At 34.7% G+C, this 20,036-nt stretch overlaps 1 protein-coding gene across 5 annotated transcripts in view; it reads right to left on the reverse strand.

Moving 5' to 3' along the window:
- Positions 1–2,848: 2,848 nt before the first annotated feature.
- The window catches only part of LOC126977825 (high affinity cAMP-specific and IBMX-insensitive 3',5'-cyclic phosphodiesterase 8), a 276,616-nt gene continuing 259,428 nt past the window's right edge, over positions 2,849–20,036 (reverse strand). For 3 of the 5 annotated variants that reach the window (XM_050826443.1, XM_050826446.1, XM_050826445.1), the window contains 10 exons: positions 19,603–19,805; positions 17,935–18,115; positions 15,078–15,254; positions 12,551–12,640; positions 11,667–11,930; positions 10,755–10,971; positions 8,031–8,212; positions 6,974–7,107; positions 6,231–6,385; positions 2,849–5,998 (listed from right to left, as the gene is read on the reverse strand). In XM_050826443.1, the coding sequence (XP_050682400.1) occupies positions 5,841–5,998; positions 6,231–6,385; positions 6,974–7,107; positions 8,031–8,212; positions 10,755–10,971; positions 11,667–11,930; positions 12,551–12,640; positions 15,078–15,254; positions 17,935–18,115; positions 19,603–19,805 (1,761 nt within the window). In that variant the 3' untranslated portion in view covers positions 2,849–5,840. The remainder of the gene's footprint in view (positions 5,999–6,230; positions 6,386–6,973; positions 7,108–8,030; positions 8,213–10,754; positions 10,972–11,666; positions 11,931–12,550; positions 12,641–15,077; positions 15,255–17,934; positions 18,116–19,602; positions 19,806–20,036) is intronic. The other 2 variants (XM_050826444.1, XM_050826447.1) reach the window with 1 other exon arrangement.

A 20,036-nucleotide genomic window follows, 5' to 3' on the forward strand; every position in this document is an offset into this window, starting at 1 on the left:
AAATTAAACTAAATTAACTCTAACACTATTTATTTAGGTTTATGAATCGACGTAGGCACTGCCTAATTGCCTATATGATATGTACCTGGTCACAAGCTATATCTCACACTCGCGATTTGTATGTCAGTTTGTGTTATGTTGCATTGCTCAATATAGAGGTTAACTGTCGAACTCAACTTTCGACGTTTTCAAAACTGAGTCTATCTAGAGGTATAAATGTTCTAAGTTTGACCCATTTGAAAAATCTAGCATCCGGTACACAAAAGCGCTCGAAATTTGCGTGGGCTGGCAGATCTTTTCTAACAATATAAGTAAATATTTCACCAGTCTACAAGGTATCTGATTTTAAATAATATAAAATAGACTTTTATTAAATTTATATACAGGGTGGCCGAGAAGTTGACGTCCAAAGCTAAAATTTGAATTTGGCTCATTTTATTGGCGAATGTTCTGGGAAGTTTTTAAAAATAGTTATTAATTAGTTATTTTATTTTATTTTTGATACCTTGAACATTTTCATGAATTTAGCTGGAGCAGTTATCTTGAACTTACGACTCAATTCTAAACTAGTTCCGCATTGTCTAAGCTATTCATAGTTTCTTATGTGGTTATTGCAACTGTAGTTAATAATTATCAACCATAAAATTAACTAAAAGTGTTCAAAAAAATTAGAAAAAAGTCCTAAACCACAATTAGTTGAAAAAAGCGGATAAAAGGGGAAAAAAATATCTACTAAACTACGCAAAATCGTAGAACATAGGGGTGATTCGAATACTCATCACCATGAGGCCACCCTATATAGAGTTGGCAGCAAAGTGCAAAACAATAAAAGTGGGATTAAGAAATAAAAAATATTCTTAATATACTTTACTTTATTTACAACTTCATTCAAAATTTGGTAGACACATTCAATATTATTATACATTTAGACGATAACCTCTACAATTGCACAAAATATTATGAGGAAGGAAGGAAGCCAGACACATTTTCAGAAAAGAAATAACAATTTTAACGAGCTTAGATTAAGGATAGATCTCCGCTGTGTTCCAAATAGATACCGCACTACCTAAGAACAATAGCTTTTTTATTACGGCAACTAAGTATTAGATGTTCATGGCATCTTTCAACTTTTGTAACATACGCTTCATGTTATAAATAAATTAATAAAATACAAAATACTGATATTATGTGATCCCAGTGTCTTTCTTATTTGTTGTAGTATTATTTTTACAAAGTTTTACTACGCAACCCGGCATTTTAGTTTCAATAATTAGCAAAGTTTAACAGAACATGAGGGGTACGTCAACGTCAAACATTGTTCGAGACTGGCTCGAGTACGCCCAATACGTAGTATTAGTCGTCGCACTTTGCGACTACGCCTGCGGCATCTAGTTGGAGCGCAGCGGAGACCAATCCTTAATCTAAGTAATTAACCTTTGATATTTCTGCTTTATGGTGGGTGTTAACTTTTGTGACATTTATCTATAAAAACCCCAGTTTTTAAGACTGATTATGTCTCGGATCTACAATGCCCTCGGAGATACAGAGTTAGAAATAATATCCAATCATCTACTCCGTACTGTCTGCGTAATAACTGAAAGCTATAGGTATATTGGTACTAAAGATCATTAATTAATGGTATCGTTGCAGCGTGGACTGAGTAAATAGAACATCGAGAGAGTGCGAGAAGCATTTACACTAGATATCATTAGAGCGACAGAGATGGAGATAGTATTTGTGGTCACTTCTGCGTTTCGCTTTTCTGATTTCATACTCATTTGATACACTAATTTTTTCGCAGATAAAAGTTAAAACGACAGTGTTTGAATCATCATCATCATTCCAAGATGTGAGTGAAATATTGGTATTATCCTTAGATAATTTATACGTTTAAGGCCTATCACAGGCGATAGACTATCTGCGACGCACTTCTTAGTCTATGATAATAAAACCGATAGAATTAACGTGCAGTAACGCATACGACGCGCAAAAAGTCTGACACACAAAATATCCTCGTCTCGTAGATCTGACAGACAAATCAAAAAGTGCGCCAAAAAAAATATAACGCGTCAACGGGCGCTAACGCATGCGGCGCTTACTTTAGTCTGCACTTGTTAGTGATTGAGTATCGTGGCGCTAGACATCGATGTATCGATATTGATATAAGAAATAGAAAACAGACCAGCACTGTATGATGCTTGGGCAGAGTATTATGACAGAAATTTAAAAAGAAAATTGTGGGATGAAGTGTGCAAATTTATTTCGATGTAGTTTTAGAACTGAATGTTTTATATGAAACAGTCACTTTAATAACCTTTCCGAAAGAGTAGGATGAACCCAAAATTCTCTATTTCTTCTTTTTTTTACATCTCAAATACGAAATAGTACAACTCAATCTCTGTACTTCAATTGCGAGTACATCACCGAAAGTGTGCGTTGAGTCTGTGAAAAATCTACCAAAGACATTTTTCGCGCAATGCAGAGTTTTTGTGTGCCGCAGACTTAATAGCAGAAAAAGTGTGTCATCTGCGATAGGCCTTAATAGTCTCTTGCTGCTACAATCGACAACCGACGAAAACAGGCCACTTTTAATACTTGTGACAAACTACGTCTTACACTAGCGGTTTGTATGAGACTGTGTTAGTGTGCGTCTATTGCTCAAAATAGAGTTTAATTCTAAACTCAATTTTTTTCGACGTTTTCACAGGTGTCATAATCTATATAGACGTATATATAATCTAAGGTAGTATCAATAATTTATATTTTTGATTCCCAGTTAACCTTACCATCTTAACTTCGATATTCTGTTGAGCTGACAAAATGAAATCTAAAAATGAAGAAATAATAATTATGTTTTAAGTTATTTAATTAGTCATTAATTATCAGCATAAACACAGTATTCTTTAGAAGGTAAAGTTGTGTAGTTTAAGATACAAAATATATATTCTAACATTAAGTTATTCTACAAATTTAACCACTGAGGACCAGCCCCCGTTATATATCTACCTTATAAGATTATATATTAATAATATATTTAAAAACCAACAATTATTATTCATAACTTTGCAATTCTATTGTATTTAAGGGTGTTAAAACTAGATCGGTACACAAAGAAATTGAAATAAATAAATGCATATCTAAAGGGTAGCCCATATTTGTGTTTTTAAAGTTTTTGTGAAGAATAGTGGTCATAAATCATTATGGAATAATTGATAAAAATGTTGCAAAAGCAACATGTTTTAACTAATACTTTAAATTATATTTGATTTTTTTAAAGTTTATTTCATGACCAACATTTCTAAAAAAAATTATATTTATTTACTGACACGGGATGCAAGTAACATTTCTAAAAGTTTTAATAGTGTTGCCAAATTATAACCACAATCGATAAACGTTCAAGAATTCGACAATTCTCTTCTACTGAATAAATGAGATTGAACACAATAGTATTCCAGCATGTAAGTACATATTTAAATATTCTCAATTCGTAACTCTAATTACAATTTTATTATGAAAGAGCATAAAACATCAAACATTTAATACAACATTGATAAGTAGACTATATAATGACATTGAGCACATAAAAGCGTAATCAATAATTTAAACTTCAATTTAGCATTTCCGCTATACACCAGCGTCATATAGACGAATATTATATGTATTAATTAGTATAAACACTTAAGCCTTATTCAAATACAATAATTTATATAATATGTTAACGAATAGAACAAACGATCAAATTACTTTCAATATAATAGTCATTACTTAAGTTATATCTACGGAAAGTATGAAACGAAGTCTTTGAAATTTGTTACAAAATTTTGAATTTCGATATGACAAGGCCGATATATTCGGTAAATGGGTATAGTATAGTATAAAAGGTATATTAGATATATAAAAATAGGAATTTTCACAAAGCTCAAATATATATTTATATGGACTAATAATTTCTCAGTATTGTGAAGAATATTTTGGTACAAGATAATTTTTATTAATGAGTTTCATGTGTCATGGTGTGCGATGAAAATTAGGTATTTAGGGTTGCCAGTGTGCAACAGATTATTTTAAGAAGGAAAATAGAGTTTAGTAGGCCTTTTTATCTATTAAATGGCACTGGATTCAAGTCTATAGGCCAAGTTTAGTAGGCCCTGAGGTCAATTTAGAAATTTAGCTTACCGAACTAGACTTTAATTTCACTTCGAACAACTTTTTTTTCGACTTTGCAAAGGTCCTTATGGTCTTATTAAACATTCCAATTTTATCTAAGACCTCCTATTGTATTAGTAATTTTAGTTCACTTTTATCTGTATTTGACAAATGGCTGCCATCGCGGAAGACATTTATCTGGCCAGATAGTTTTTGTGCATAAGTTTAAATTAATATTTTTGCGATTGCCCACTTCTACTTTATGGCACTCCAATCACGGTTTTATTTACACATATAAATTGTATGCCCGTCTAAATGGCAAACTTAACGAACGACAAATATTAAAATAAATTAATATTAAGTTGAAAACACTGAGGACGAATTGGTTAGGAAAACCGTTTAAAATTGTTCAAGCATGGTGATCGTGCCCTGTTAAATACAATTTTAACAACGTTATGAATAATTTTTCCATCGAAAGTTTAGCATTAAATAATAGCTAGTTTACCATTAATAAATTTTGTATTAAAATTAGCTTCATTTATGTAACTCCAAACGTGAAATATTTAGTAGTTACGTAACCATTTCTAAAAATTTCAAGTAAGGTTTAACCTAAATGTTTCGAAGCATCCTAAGATTCAGTCGCAAATACAATGTTACTGCGAGTGGTATACCTCTATTATAATAGCAGAACTCTGCTGGCAACTGCCATATCAATTTTTCGCCCTTTAATTGCCCTCGTTTTAAAAAATATTCGGGCCATCAAGCTCTGTAGTATCATGTAAAAACCCAGATAACTGTAGACTAATGTAATTTTGAGATAGTTGGCTAGTTTTAAGTAAACTAATGGTTCTTTGATATTTTAAAGGGCCAACAACGAAATATTATCCTCTAGATATTTTATTGATAAAGTTAGGGCACGATAACTAAGATTGAACCAATCACACAACATTTATCATAAATATATTAATAACTTCTAATTTAATAGTAACAATTCATTGACAGCTACTCTAACATTGATATAAGTACCTATAGATAATATAAGCGTATTGTCGGACATCCGATAAGGCTTGTTCCCACATCGGCAGGCACACTGCTCCGATGTCAGAAGAATATTTCCTTCAGCTAATAACATGGGAAAATCGAATGCCACAGATACTTAATGTATTAATGCCTATGCTCCATTAATGCGTAGTAACTTCAGATGTTTTATATCGCCCATATAATTACCACCATAAAGAAAAAATAGGATTTTCTTTGGTTGCGAGCGAAAGCGGAACACGAGCATTACAAATATGTATTTATTAATATTATGTCACATTTAGGCCTTCAGACGTCGATTAGCATAGAATACCTATTGGCCTTGTCATTATTTTTGAAACTCTTGCTGATAACCAACAGACGGCATCAATGAGCCTGGTGTTAAATTGTCATTTGTTATGCTTATTGCCTCTCGCTGGAAATCCTGTTGTAATTTTTATCTAACTTGGCCCCTATCTAATTTATTTTATAATAAATATGATATCAGGTTGCATCTCTCATTTGTAAATATTAGTCACCTCATACAGTATCCAATTTGAATGTCTATGGACATTAACCGATAAATATAAATATTATGTCTTAAGTCGTTATTTCAGAGATGTATAAATATTTTGTGACACATTTGAAAATTATTACTTCATCAGATAATGATCTATTCATTCTTCAGCGGTGGGTTCTGACGTAGAATTTGCTGTCAGTTGTCTATGGGCACGTTTGACGTCTGCAAGTGACGTAACGCCAGCTTCGTCCATTTCACGCCAACGTTGATGGTTGGTCCGTGCGTGGGTTACCAACTCAGGCATGTCAATAAAAGCTGAAACAAAGGGTAAATTTTGAATCAATGCAGAACTTACGTTTCTAAATTTATAATTAATAATCTCATAAAGAATGCAGTGTGTAACAGTCTGGGGTAAGAAAATTTGTACAGAGTATATCAAGTATTAGGATAACGAAAAGCCATACTACCTACTCTGTTGAATCTATTTATCTCTCTGTTATATAAGATTAGATCACGGGGTATGTAAATAAGCAGAACAATGATTTACCAGACCAGGCCTCCATCATATCTATGATGATGTAGTCGATGAAACCGATTTGCGAGCGCGGTATGGAGCAGGTAGCTCGGTCAAACATCGGCATCACCACCGGCAAGTCCTTAGATTTCTCCTCGTCTGTTTGTAGGAAATATTCCTCGGCAATCCTGGAAGGGGACAATTTGTAAATAATAATATTAATAGCTAATGCTATCTCAGTTATAATCTTTTTTGCAGCGTAATATTAATTGATAGAAAAGTACTAGAAACGATACAAGAAACTTGTATCTTTTATCAAGTTCGCTCTTGAGAAATTTGTGGTATGGGGTAAAATTAATATTGTTCAGTTTAAAATTAATCTCGAGTTAATGGAAAAATAAAGAGGCTAGGAAAACATATAGTTCATTGAAACATAACTTCAACGCAGTCAATAAATGCCTATTTACTTTGGGTTTGAAGACATCCAGATTGTATTATTATGGAAAATAGATATCGGCAGATTATGCTACAACTCAGCTGTTTGTATGAATGACACCCGAAGCAATGTGCGCTGTCTAGCATAAATACAGTGTAAAAACTGATAAAGGGCGAATCGGATTTTAATACGTGGTAGGCACTATAATCTGCATTTCGGTCATATTGTAATTCACCTTTTTCATTTCTTTTATTATCAGTCCTAACTAAGTTTACCTTAGGGTAAACTTAGTTAGGACGGTACGGAAACCTATTAGCAAATTATTGAAGTGAATATTTACCTCTTAGCCCATTCTACAGCAAATTTAAGAGGTCGGGACGCATTGCTCACGTCTGCGCACTTGATCATCATACGCTTCACGAGGACCACGTTCTCCTGTGACGTCAGCGCCGTGGTGTCGAGTGATAACGGTTCCTGTTAAGAAGTCCTCGAATTATGTTATTCTTCGTAGACTTAAATATTTCTGCGATCACGTATTGGAAGACGTAGTGATGGGGGGCCTCCCCCCAAAAAATCGACAGAAGATCTGGTCAAGTTCACCAGAATAGGTTGGATAAGGGCAGCGCAGGGCCGATCGTCGTGGCGATCTTTGGTGGAGGCCTCTGTCCAGCAGTGGACGTCTGCCGGCTGAATTGATTGATTGATCAATAAAAGTCAGCAAGCTGTAGCTGAAACTAGGTTTAAACCTGTGCTATGAGTGTCCTGGCCCCTCCCCTCTTAACAGATTAGTAAATTTCTATTTTATACAAGCACAATATTATTATTATATATATAGATTATGTACCTTTTAATCATCTTATTCAGTAAAAGTATTTAAACTTGCACGGCGTGGCGTGTTGCTCTAGCGGCAATTGTAGTACCTACATACTCTGTAAGCTTTCTGGAATTTAACTATTGTGGCCTATGAGATACAACCCGCTGACGGACAGATCAATAGAAAACAGAGTCTCAGTACTTACCGAATTTGATGGCCAATCATCAAAGTGGATGCAAATGCTACGTAATAAGAGGCGAGACTACTTAACAATTAATAAAATTAGTTTAGTATGAAACGTGCAGTTAAATTTGACATTTAAACTTAAAATAGTAATTACAATATGGCGACGAAGTATATTCCGGCTAAGTTTGAAAGCGAACAGTTGCTTAAAACGTAGTGGTTTTCGGCTATCCCCGTTTTTTACATAATTATAGCCGTTATCTGTAAATCTATCAATCACTGCATGTTTTTTTTAATTTCACTCCGTTTTTTTGGCTCGCACATTCCACACTGCATGTTTCATACAATCGCTTTTTTCTTAGAGAGTTGCGCTAGGCTGCCAATCGTTTGCGTAACTCACATCCGTGTGCATCCCGTCTTCTTTGCTTCCGGTGGGCTTGGCGTAGAAGACGTTCACAAACTTGGCGAGGTGCTCGAAGTGTTTGGTCATCTCCGTAGCTAGGATCATGTCGATCACATTGTGCCGCACAGACTTGAACGTGTCGCGGTCGAGATTCTTGAATATATTCACGCGATCGTCATCTGCGAATGTATACATAATATGTTTAGGTTTATTTAAACTATTTCGTTTTATTATATATTTATTTGTAATTGGACATCCAGTTGTTGTAACCTATATATTTATATTTATAATTTGACGATTAATCAACAACATTTTAATAATGACACAACATGCGCAGTAAATAAGTTATAGCCGTATTAAATTAAATGAATAAAATAAGTGCAAAAATATATATTGAATTTGGAGAACGGATGAATTCACGTAATTCATTCTTCTTTCTCAACAATCTCAAAACAGCATATTATAAAAAAAAAATTAATGATACCTACTTAGTAATACTTTAATAAAAGAAAAAAATTACAAAAAAAAAACTTAAAATAGATAAAAAGATTAAAAAACGTATTTAAATTGATCCTTGAGACTTAATTTTTAGATTGAGTTAGTGTTGCGAGCGGTGTGGTGCTTGTATATATTTAATATTAACAACTGTATATCTAGTTGGGTTCCTATCCCTAGTGGCGTCCCACAAGGTTCCCTTTTGGGCCCGTTGCTCTTTGTCGTATTTGTAAACGACATACATAGGTGCCTACATCATTCACAGCTTCTTTGCTTTGCAGATGACATGAAAATATACATGAAAATCACATCCTTATCTGATGCTATGTCTTTGCAATCTGATTTGAAACGTCTTGAACACTATTCAAACTTGAAAGCATTCAAACTCAGTTAGAATTGAACGTGTCTAAGTGCAACATTCTGACATTCACTCGTTAACGTTATGTATTATTATTTGATTATATGCTTAAGGGTACTACACTTCAACGGAACTGTGTTATTTGAGATTTGGGTGTTCACCATGATTCAAAGTTACTTTTTGACACTCAAATTGTTACAATAGTTAATAAAGCCTCAAAAGCTCTTGGTTTCATCATACGTAACTCAAGACTTAAAAAATATCAAAACTTTAAAAATTCTGTACCTACTGTTCATTTGTCTCAAGCAATCTAGAGTACGCCTTTCAGGTTTGGAACCCATCATACTTGAAGTATGTTAACCGCATCGAAAATATTCAAAATAAATTCCTCAAACATCTTTGTTGTCGTGTGAAAGTTACATACCGCTCTGATGACTACCTCAATCTTTGCAGTAAACATTATCTCCTGCCTTTAAAGCATCGTGAAATAGCCGATATTACTCTTCTTTTAAATGTAGCCCAAGGGCTAATTGACCCTGTTAGATTACTGCAACAGCATGATTTACTAAGACTTCAACACACTCACCTAAACTATAAAATACTTTTACTTGGCGAGCAAGCAATAGCTTCAACAATCTGTCTAGTAGTGATAATAATCTAGATCTCTTCTGTTCAACCGTAGACTCTGTAAGACGTGCCTTAGCTAACAAATTCTTTACTAACAACCCTACATCTTCTTAAGTTGTTACGTTAACTTTAACTTTAATGATCATGTAAATTGTAATTTTCGAATTGTATATATATGCTCACGTTGTCAGTTCAATTCTTCTACTCTAGCACTAATTGTAGAAACCTATAACTGGCTCTCTGTAATTATCTTAAGTATCATTTAAGTTTTTAAAGCTGTTGGTTTTCCTAATAAATAAAATTTATTTTTATCTTAAATAAAGTCTTGAATTCGATTTTTATTTTCATTGAGGAACAGCCCGCGTATAGTAATTTATTGGCACCGTAAAAATTGTTTTTCACGCGAAATAGAAGGTGGTTTTATTCATCTAAGTGGTGGCGGTGGTTGTGTCTAAAAATAACAAATAAGATAAGATATTCTTATAGGAACCAACCCAACCAAAAAAACGTCCCAACATTTTGAAGTAATTTTTCACTATATGTCTACTGAGCATTGTCCACTTAAAAGTGTATTTATGTCCTTGTCATTTTGACACTTTGACACTGTTGAACAAAGAGGATGTAAATACTACGTAATAAGAGGCCTAAGTAAAAATTGAAATTTAGTTTAGTATGAAACGTGCAGTTATTTGGCATAAGTTTGAAATAGTAGTAACAGTATGGCGATTGGCGACGAAATATAATCCCGCTAAGTTTGAAAACGAACAGTTGTTTAAAACGTAGTGGATTTCGGCTATTTCCGTTTTTTACAAGATTGTAGCTATAATCTGTCAATCTATCAATGACTGCACGAAACGTACGTCAACAATCGTTAGGTTGCTGTTGAATGTCAATATATGATAACTAAGGTGTGAGACTGCTCTAGAGTTTTGTATTCCACATAGATTTATTTGTATCAATCCAATGATTGATAGGACTAAGTTCTGTATACATTATTTACAAATTAAACTTTCTGCATCATTGAGGTTGTAAGATTTGTAAATTATTTTTGTAAGTCGTTCCTACAAATTCACGTAGGCTAAAATTTATGAAGATGTTTTGCGTGAGTAACTGCGTACATTATTTAAGCACAAACAGTTTTTTGGTGAAGAGAATAAGGCCACTGGCATATAGAACCTATCGCTCTACTAACTTTCATGTTTTTTTAGTAGTTATAGTTGTAGCTTAGTTTGACAACTCACTGAGTGTAAGTTTAAAGGTGAGGGCTGCATGATGAGACTCTAGCACGCACACGTCGTTATAGAGGATCGCCAGCGAGTGTTTGGAGTTACAGAGAAACGCTGAGGACGTCCCCGGGTGGTCGATGTCATGAGCGGCCGCCGAGATGAGGGCGGCCGCAGCTTCCAACGGCTCCATCAGCGTTTTGAGACGGTCCTTCTCCAGGAAGAACGCTACGGCCTGTAAATATAATGTCACTTACTGAATGATAGCGTCGGCACAATGGCAAATGTCATTGCCGTCACTAAGAATCAATATGTTTTTCGAATTTAAATTTATACTTTCAGCGCTCTCTGTAAAAAAAAGTTGTTAGCCTGGAGCAGACCAACACGTATTGGTTAGTAAAGGCCTGATTAATACGATGAATCTGCGGTAAACTTGAGAGAACATCCAATGGATTGATAGCTCAATACCGGAGGGAGGAAGTATGGTAGGGTTAGAATGGAATAATTTGATGAGCTGAATAGGTTCGGTACTTTAAATTTGAGGATGTAATGCTGGGAGTGATTTATACTTTGCACCGACAAACCACTGTTCACGCATGTGTTGAAAAGTACTGGTTGCACTTTTGGGATTGATTTAGTAAATAATATCCTCAGCAGGTCAAAACAAATAGGTCTTGGATGAAACTAGTGAGTTGTTATGTTCATATTTGTAATTTTTCGAGCTCATCAGCATCAATGTCTGGTATTTTATATCAGTACTCATTGTATTATTTTGCCATACACTCGAATGGGAAATGCATATTTTGACACTATCGTCATAACTAAACGGAAGCCCAAATATTCTGGTAAGTAACTATTTAAGTGTATTGATCATACGTTTTTCATTAAGTACTTCCGTCGAGAGATATATTGTATAGAAATAGGCTTTACCTGCAGTACATCAGCAGCATGCGTCGAGTTATGGTAGGTGTTCACTGCATGGTAGTTAGTCTCAACGATGGTGAGCCAGTGGAGCAGGGTCCTCTCGTCACACTCCAGCGCGGAGCACACGTCGAATCGACCCCCCATCAGGGTGAGCCCCAAGTGAGTGAGGGGTCTGCCTCGAGTGAGGTCTTCTAGGCGAAATATCTCGAAGTCCCAACTAAGTGCCGTATCAAGGAGCTCACGCAGTTGTCCAGATGTCTGTAACGATTGCTTTGAGATATATTAGATATTGTTGTAACAGTACTGTATAGTATAGTGTATAGAACCAATCAGGCGTCGCAAAAACAAGTATTTTTACCTAACCTTTTTAATTATTACCTAAATAAAAAAATTAAGTTTTTAAAATAAAAAATATATTATTAAATTCGTTCATTAAAAATTTAATTTAAATGTAATTTTTCACATGGCAAGAAATATTACTGATATTATTATCTTCCGGATGGCAAAATATTTGGAACACACTATTGGTATATCATTAGAAGCTTGAATAGTAAGTAGTAAGATAAAACTTGAATAGTTATTTGATAATTACTTCTAATTAAATATTATTATTAAACAAATTGTTACAATGGATATCATTTTACTGAAATACTTCAAAACTGAAAATCCTTAGTTTTGTTTAAACAAATGTAGTGTGGGAGATTGAACAGAAATTCGTAAAACATCCGCCATTTTGTAAACAAGATGGCGGGTGTTAAATGTCATGTTAATACCTACTTTGCAATGAATAGGTATATATTATAGTCATATAAAGTAATACAAGTAAAAGAAACTTTACAAAAATTAAATAAAAAAAAACTTAAGAAGAATTATTTTTATTACTTACTTACCTTATGTTTCATATTTGTCCTATTGGTCTGAGAGCGAACAACAGTCGAATCATTGCTACTTCTTCTCGACGACAATACATTAGATGTACCCTGGAAACAAAAACAGTAAAGATTATTATTGAAAGTATTATAACGAATCTAATACTTTAAAATTCGATAAAAACAATGGACATTGCTGTTCCTTGCAATGTTTTGTGTGAAAATAAACAAAATATTATAGTGATTCGAAGTAAGAAATATTAAGAAAACTTCATTCATAAAATAATTGTGATAATTGAATTGTGTACTTCGCCTCAGTCACTTATTTTTTTTTGCAAACCACCTCCCAACCAATAACTCTATTCAAATGTGTTTTTAGTATAATGTTTGCTAGAAAACTTATGTTTTACCAATATCTTAAAAGCATAGAAATAGAGATTGTTTTTCTAAATTAATATTTAGATAAATTCTATTCGACCTTAAACAGTACTGTCACAATACAGTAATAGAATAGTACTTCGACTTCACACTACAGCGCTTGAATCGACGCACGCACACATACACACGATTTACACAGCGGCTTAGCAATCTTGGGAAGACAAAACTATTGAGTGCCACGCCGTAAGCCGACGAGATTGGTCGCTCTCCGAGTAAAATTACTGCGACGCGCCGCTCGCGTGGTCAATCTTTTTGTATGTACCAACCCTAGCACTCCGCCGAGCCGTAGGTATAATTTTCAAGGAGAGCTAAGTGTGGCGTAGCTCAGCTGGCCACGGTTTCTATCGATTATTTCCTGCCTAATCGTGTTTCTGAATTGTATGAGCGGGTCATCTTCGATAAATAAATTTTATTTGGAAAATTGAAATTTGTTTACTTTTTCTTCTAATTATAATTCGTATTAAAATTCGTTTAATTAAAAGGACGTGTGTCGAATATGACAAGTCTTGATCGTAATGCAATGAGGTTCGCTCGTTGACGTTTATGAAGTTAGTTGACAGTTGACACACGACGCACGGCGACTCCATGACCAACTTCACGTCGGTCATGGACAACAGTTAGAGGGCGCAAACACTAAGTTACGCTACTATTCTATTACTTATATTGAGCTACTGTACTAGTCTTAAAATGCAAGGAATAAATTTAAAATGTATTTTTATTGAGTATCTAAATCACTTCATTTAGAATCATCATAGATAAGGCACGTATCTCTCTTTCTATAATAGTAAACATTAATGCTAAAGACGTGATCCTCAGAAGAGAGTGCAATAGAAGTACAAGAATAAAAAATTAAAATAATATATTCTAGTTCTAAGACAAGCTAGACAGTTGCATAAGGTGATAATCTGGTGAATCCTACCATATAAAAAAAGTTTGCGTTCATTTGCTCCCGCTATCCAGCCAAAAAGGGATCGCGAACAAACAAATATAATATTAGTAAATGAATAACAATATAATACTAAAGATACATAAATTGTAATATTAATATTTAAGAGAATAATTGCTTCTCTGTTTCTTGCCGATCTTGCAGCATGTACATTTTCCGAATCGCTAGGAATGATAAAATACATAACTTAAAACATATAAAATCAATAACTTTCATATTTATTATAAAAATAACTAATAGCTTGTTTAACGAAATTCCAATAGATGTGTAGCGTGCGCCTTGTCCCTTAGTACATTTTTATATATTCAAAAAACCAGTAGCCCGAGACAAAGACCATTTTTAAGAACAAGCCATTCTGTTTCGTGTATCCTCAAAATGACTGGCCAGATATAAGGATCTACCAGAAATGTAAAGATTTCTCCAGAAATTCTCAAGAGGCGCAATAAATACAAGGCTCTAAGGGATAAAGCCTTAATGACATGAGGGTGAAAATCCTACATAACCCTTTCTTAGTAAAGTAAATTAACTATCTTTAATATATTCATAATTGTATCTCTTAAAGAATACTCCCTCTTGTGGCACATTTACAAGTAGGCCGTTTTGACCTAGGTCGCAACCCGAATTCGGTCACCAGCTAGTGTAAAGAGGTTTTAGTTAAGGTAGCAACTCGGCTCATTTACATTAGGTCTTTTTTGAGCGAACTAATTCAGTAGAACCGTCAGCCGTCGGTTAATAGATCCGGTCCAACCGAAAGCTGTCTCCGTAAATTGTGGCCGAAATAATAAATGAGCCATTATTAGTCTAGTCAGCTATATAATATTAAACTATATCGACAAAATGTTTTAAAACCAGCTAGATAGCTAGTTTTTTTTATCAGTAAGGGACGAGTCGAGCAGGACGTTCAGCTCATGGTAATTGATACGCCTTGCCTATAACACTGCAGTGCCCCTCAGGATTCTTGAGAAAGCGAAATATTATTAACGACACTATAATTATTGCGCTCGTCACCTTGAGACATTCTTATGTTAAGATGTTAAGTCTCATTTGCCCAGTAATTTCACTAGCTACGGTGCCCTTCAGACCGAAACACAATAATGTTTACACATTACTGCTTCACGGCAGAAATAGGCGCCGTTTTAACTTAGATTATAAATAGATAATTACCGATAATAAAGCGCCAATGAGATCCGTGGCTATGGGATCATCCGGCCGTAGTTTCGGATCCTCTCGCATCTGCGGCGAGTACAGCTCTGAAGTCCGCAGCATGTCGACAGCTCGTTCGATGCATGCCACTGTCGAAGGCGGGGCGCCCTCTGTAGCCGTGGACAGTAACGATATCACCTGCAATTAAATTTAATGCTCAATACAATCACACAATAGCAAATGTAGTTCATTCATAATCTACATAAGTTTATCCTGTTTAATTTCCAAAATACTATCCTCACCGTCATAATCCACAGTTCTATTTTAATGTTTTGTTCACGCACTACTAAACTATGGAAGAACTTTCTATCGTTGTGGTTTTAGATCGATGTGATATATCTTTACAAAAGGGAGTACGGTCAGTACTTTTACCATCTTCTAAAATGTGGCTTTACTGAGTTCACACACGTGATTTTTTTTTATAACAATCACTTGTTGACATTTACAGAGATCTATCTATAAGTGGCAAGTGGCAGGTTCAGATATTCAAGGTTTTTTTAAATGAAAATAAGGGACGAGATGAGCAAGACGTTTAGCTGATGGTAATTGATACGCTCTGGTTATTACAATGCAGTGCCACTCAGGATTCTTGAAAAACCCAAAAACTCTGAGGGGCGCTACAGTTACGCTCGACACCTTGAGACATAAGATGGTAAGTCTCATTTGCCTAGTAATTTCACTAGCCACGACGCCCTTCAAACCGAAACACGGTAATGGTTACACATTACTGCTTCACGGCAGAAACTCAGGCGCCATTTTGATACCCACTTGTATTTAATGATCATAAAGAAATTAATTAAAACATTATATCTATAAATATACTAAGTTATACATTACAATATAATGCCTACAGGTTACATATAAATATATATATAGTTACATGGTGGTTACATATAAAAGGTTTTACATATAAGCAAAACGCACACTTTCCATATACATTTCTATTTATTGATGTCCTTTGTAGTTTATTTCCGTTTTTTTTAGTTTTAAGTTAAATAATAAAGAACATTGTTCTTCGTGTGTGTTGATTGAGTTTGTCATCTTTGACATATCGATTACGTCACAGATAATAAATTGTGTCAACCGCCAACAGAGTGCTGAGGTATTATTAGAATGATAAGATAATGAAACACTATTTTGCTGTTACAATAAATGTATCACTTTTGATTAGAATGTGCCGCCACTGAATTGATAAAAGTATTTCTAACAAAATATGAAAAGTGCCAACTGCGGTCTGCAACGTGTTATAACTAGTTAAGAACTTTAGAAACTATCTCTTGAAACTCCTTTTTATGAAACTATGTACTCATTGGATTTTTGGAGTGAAATGTGTCATTTTAGTTGGCAAAAAAAATAGGTTATGGTTGGAACAAAAGACCATAAAACATAGTGTTTAAATTCTCTTTGCAAAATACTTACAACAGGATTGATGCGCGTCCTATATGTACTCAATAGCTTTTCCGGTTCTTTTTTAATTTATTCACTTTTTTTTATCCTACTCGTGTTAGTACTAACGTTTGAGTATTTTTGCTTCATCACTTTACATAGGTTGTATTTAAAGTAATTTGTACAACAATATAGCTGTAATTTAAAATTGTTTTTGTAATTGATTTAAAAGAGTTTCAGTGAGTTTCTTGCCATTTCTTCTTATTAAAGCTCAACTTTTTCTGGAATGCTGACAAATGGTAAAAAGTATAATTTTGGCATTCATAACTATCATTTGTTGTGATCTAAATGAATAAAGTGATTTTGATTTGATTTAATTTGCAAGTAATAGCGCCGAGAAATAAAGCGAAATTTGAGCCTTTATTAAATTCCAAAGTTATTGTTGAATTTGCTTTGAAATAATCTTAATTAATTTAAGATTATTTAGAAGATTTATTCAAGATAATTTTAACTACGCAAAGTTAAGTGTGAATCTGTGTGAAAACAAAATGTCCGCGTTGCTCACGCTATGGTAACCATCACGATTTGAATCCCGATAAATAAGTACAATGTTTGTATGATGTTTATATGCGAATATATGTATAACGATATATTTATTGTATCAAATACATCATTGTCTGGTATTCCAAATTCAGGGTAAGGTAACGTGTACGTAATTGTGTCAAATGCTAATTTATAATTTACAATACTTGTAATTAATTATATTTTTGGTATTTCAAATGCTGGGCACGTTTCTTGCTACGGTTACAATTTATAGAAATAGGGCTCGCTGTCTTTATATAAAAATGAATAATTATTATGAATCATAAAAGAGTGTACAGGTTCTTCGTTATTAGTTTATTAAACAATCTATAGATATATCTATTCCTATCATCTGGGTATGTACCGCTTTTTTTTAAATAAAATATATTACTTTGTTAATTACGCTCTTTGATAATTTATACCGCTAGATAGTCCGTATAGCTGTTAGACAACCGATAAAAACAGGCCAGGTATATTAGTTTAGTGTGCGTAAATTGCTACAAATAGAGTTTAGTTCTAAAGTTTATCTTTTTCTCTGTTTTCACAGCTGTCATAGCCTATCTAGTCGTATAAATGATATAAGGATACGCTTTTCCGAATTTAAACTTATTGAAAATAATTTTCTATTATTAAGTTCGATTTTCTATCATGGCGTTTTTTTTTAGCTTTTCTATTATTAATTTTTACTTTTTACTCTTAAAACTATTATAATTTTGCTGCAACGAATAATCGACATTTTGGTGTAACGTGCCTAAGGAAGTGTTACTTCAAAAATATTTTTATTAGAAAATTTGTGGGAATTCAATAAAAAAATAAGTGTATTATTTTATTATTATATATATTTATATACCTTAGTGATCGGTGCCTCAAGTGGCAGTCCCTGTAGTTTAGCTAACGACGTCCGCCGCAGACCATCCGATGCAACCGACCGCACATCAAGTGAACCCCGTCTTATGGAGTGCAACGATCCACGGCCCCGCTCAATCTCGCCCGAGTTGTGCTCACATACGAACACTATATGGGATGGGTTTCTGTAAACAATTTATCAGTTTGTTGTTTCAGAAAGACAATATCTTGTCGCTTTTTGTGTAATTAGGTTTTTTTATGAAAATAAGGGACGAGACGAACAGGACGTTCAGCTGATGGTAATTGATACGCCCTGCCCATTACAATGTAGTACCACTCAGGATTCTTGAATAACCCCAAAATTCTGAGCGGCACTACAACTGTGCTCATCCCCTTGAGGCATAAGATGTTAAGACTCTTTGCCCAGTAATTTCACTAGCTACGGCGCCCTACAGACCGCAAAACAATACAAATACTGCTTCACGGCAGAAATAGGCGCCCATAATGGCCTCCTGTGCAAAGGAGTCTCCCACTGGTAAGTATATAAGATAACATCAATTTCTCTTTAGTTTCTTAGTTAATTAAAACAAAACAAATCTTATAACTATATTTACAATACTATGATTACATTAAATTAAAACTATCGTTACGGGGAAGTGTATCAAGAATACTGGCTGCAATTGGCAGCTTGGCTGATCCGTTGGCCGAAATAGCTGCCCCAAACCCCAACCCGAACCCAAGCGGGTTTCCAGTGGCAGCTATTTTCATTGAGGCGCGAAGATAGTACTTTGAACATTCTCCGCGCCTCTGGGCCCCACGGGCCAAGTGTCTCGACACCAAACGGCACAAAGATGTATGACTCACTGAGACCGACATAATATTTGCGAGGTTTGCTGTCTTCGGCAGTCGAAGCAGCAGCCCCACCACCAACTTTATTTTAAATGAAAATAAGGGACGAGGCGAGCAGCGCGTTCAGCTGATGGTAATTGATATGCCCTGATATACACAATGAAGTGTCAGGATTTTTGAAAATATACCCAAAAATTCTGAGCGGCACTAAGATTGCGTTCGTCACCTTGAGTCATGTTAAGTTTCATTTGCCTATAAATTTCACTATTACGGCGCCCTTCAGACCGAAACACAATAATGCTTGCACATTATTTCTTCACGGCAGAAATACGCGCAGTTTTGGTACCCATAATCTAGCTAGCATCCTGTGCAAAGGAGCTTCCCACTTGTAAACTGACGTAACTTGGACATGAGAAGGAGCCAGGGTGTCGATGCGAGTTGCGTCCCACACCAGCGCCATTCCCTGTGCCTATGCCACCAGGGTCATTCCATCAGGAAATCTGTTTGTCGTTGCTTGTCTTGTTTTCCTTAACACTTCAAAGGTTATTTAAAGTGAAACTTTAATTACATCGCCTGTTCATCTATCGCATGTCGCATTACTGGCGGCCGTGGAGTGTATGGATGAAGTATAATCATTAATTTCAACTACTGCTTTCAAATCAGGTTAGCCGAGAAGTCTGTATGAAAATTATTGATGATACAAAAAGCAATGTTTTTATACGCAAATGAAAGTTGACTTTGTCCAGTTTACAGATATAGATAATTATTGTTCTTAGAATATTTATACATTGAATTATTATTATGTTAAATTAAATATCCTTACCTAGTTATAGATATCGAAGCTCCCTTGCACGGCAGCAGCATGGGGTCGGTAGAAGTCCTCCGCCTCAGCATCGCTGGTGCCTCCCAGTCGCGGGCACCACTCGTGGCCAGCCGGAGTGCCTCTCCGCTGATCGTGTCCGACACAACCCGGGGACCTTCTTCCGACCGCCAGCCCACCAGGCGACACCATGATTTGTTTGTTAACTGAAATAAATCATAACGTTACGATCCTTATCCCACCCCACTATAAATCAAATCAAAATCACTTTATTTATACAAATCTAAACTACACTTGAATAAATGTCAAAATTTTTTCTTTTTACATTTAACACCACTTCTGAAAAGGCTGAGCATGAATGAGACGAAGTGGCAAGAAACCTTTCTTTTAAATTAACAATTACATCTTAATCATTTTACTTACAAAATCATTTCAAT

Source organism: Leptidea sinapis, chromosome 46, assembly GCF_905404315.1.
Source record: "Leptidea sinapis chromosome 46, ilLepSina1.1, whole genome shotgun sequence".
Taxonomy (NCBI): domain Eukaryota; kingdom Metazoa; phylum Arthropoda; class Insecta; order Lepidoptera; family Pieridae; genus Leptidea; species Leptidea sinapis.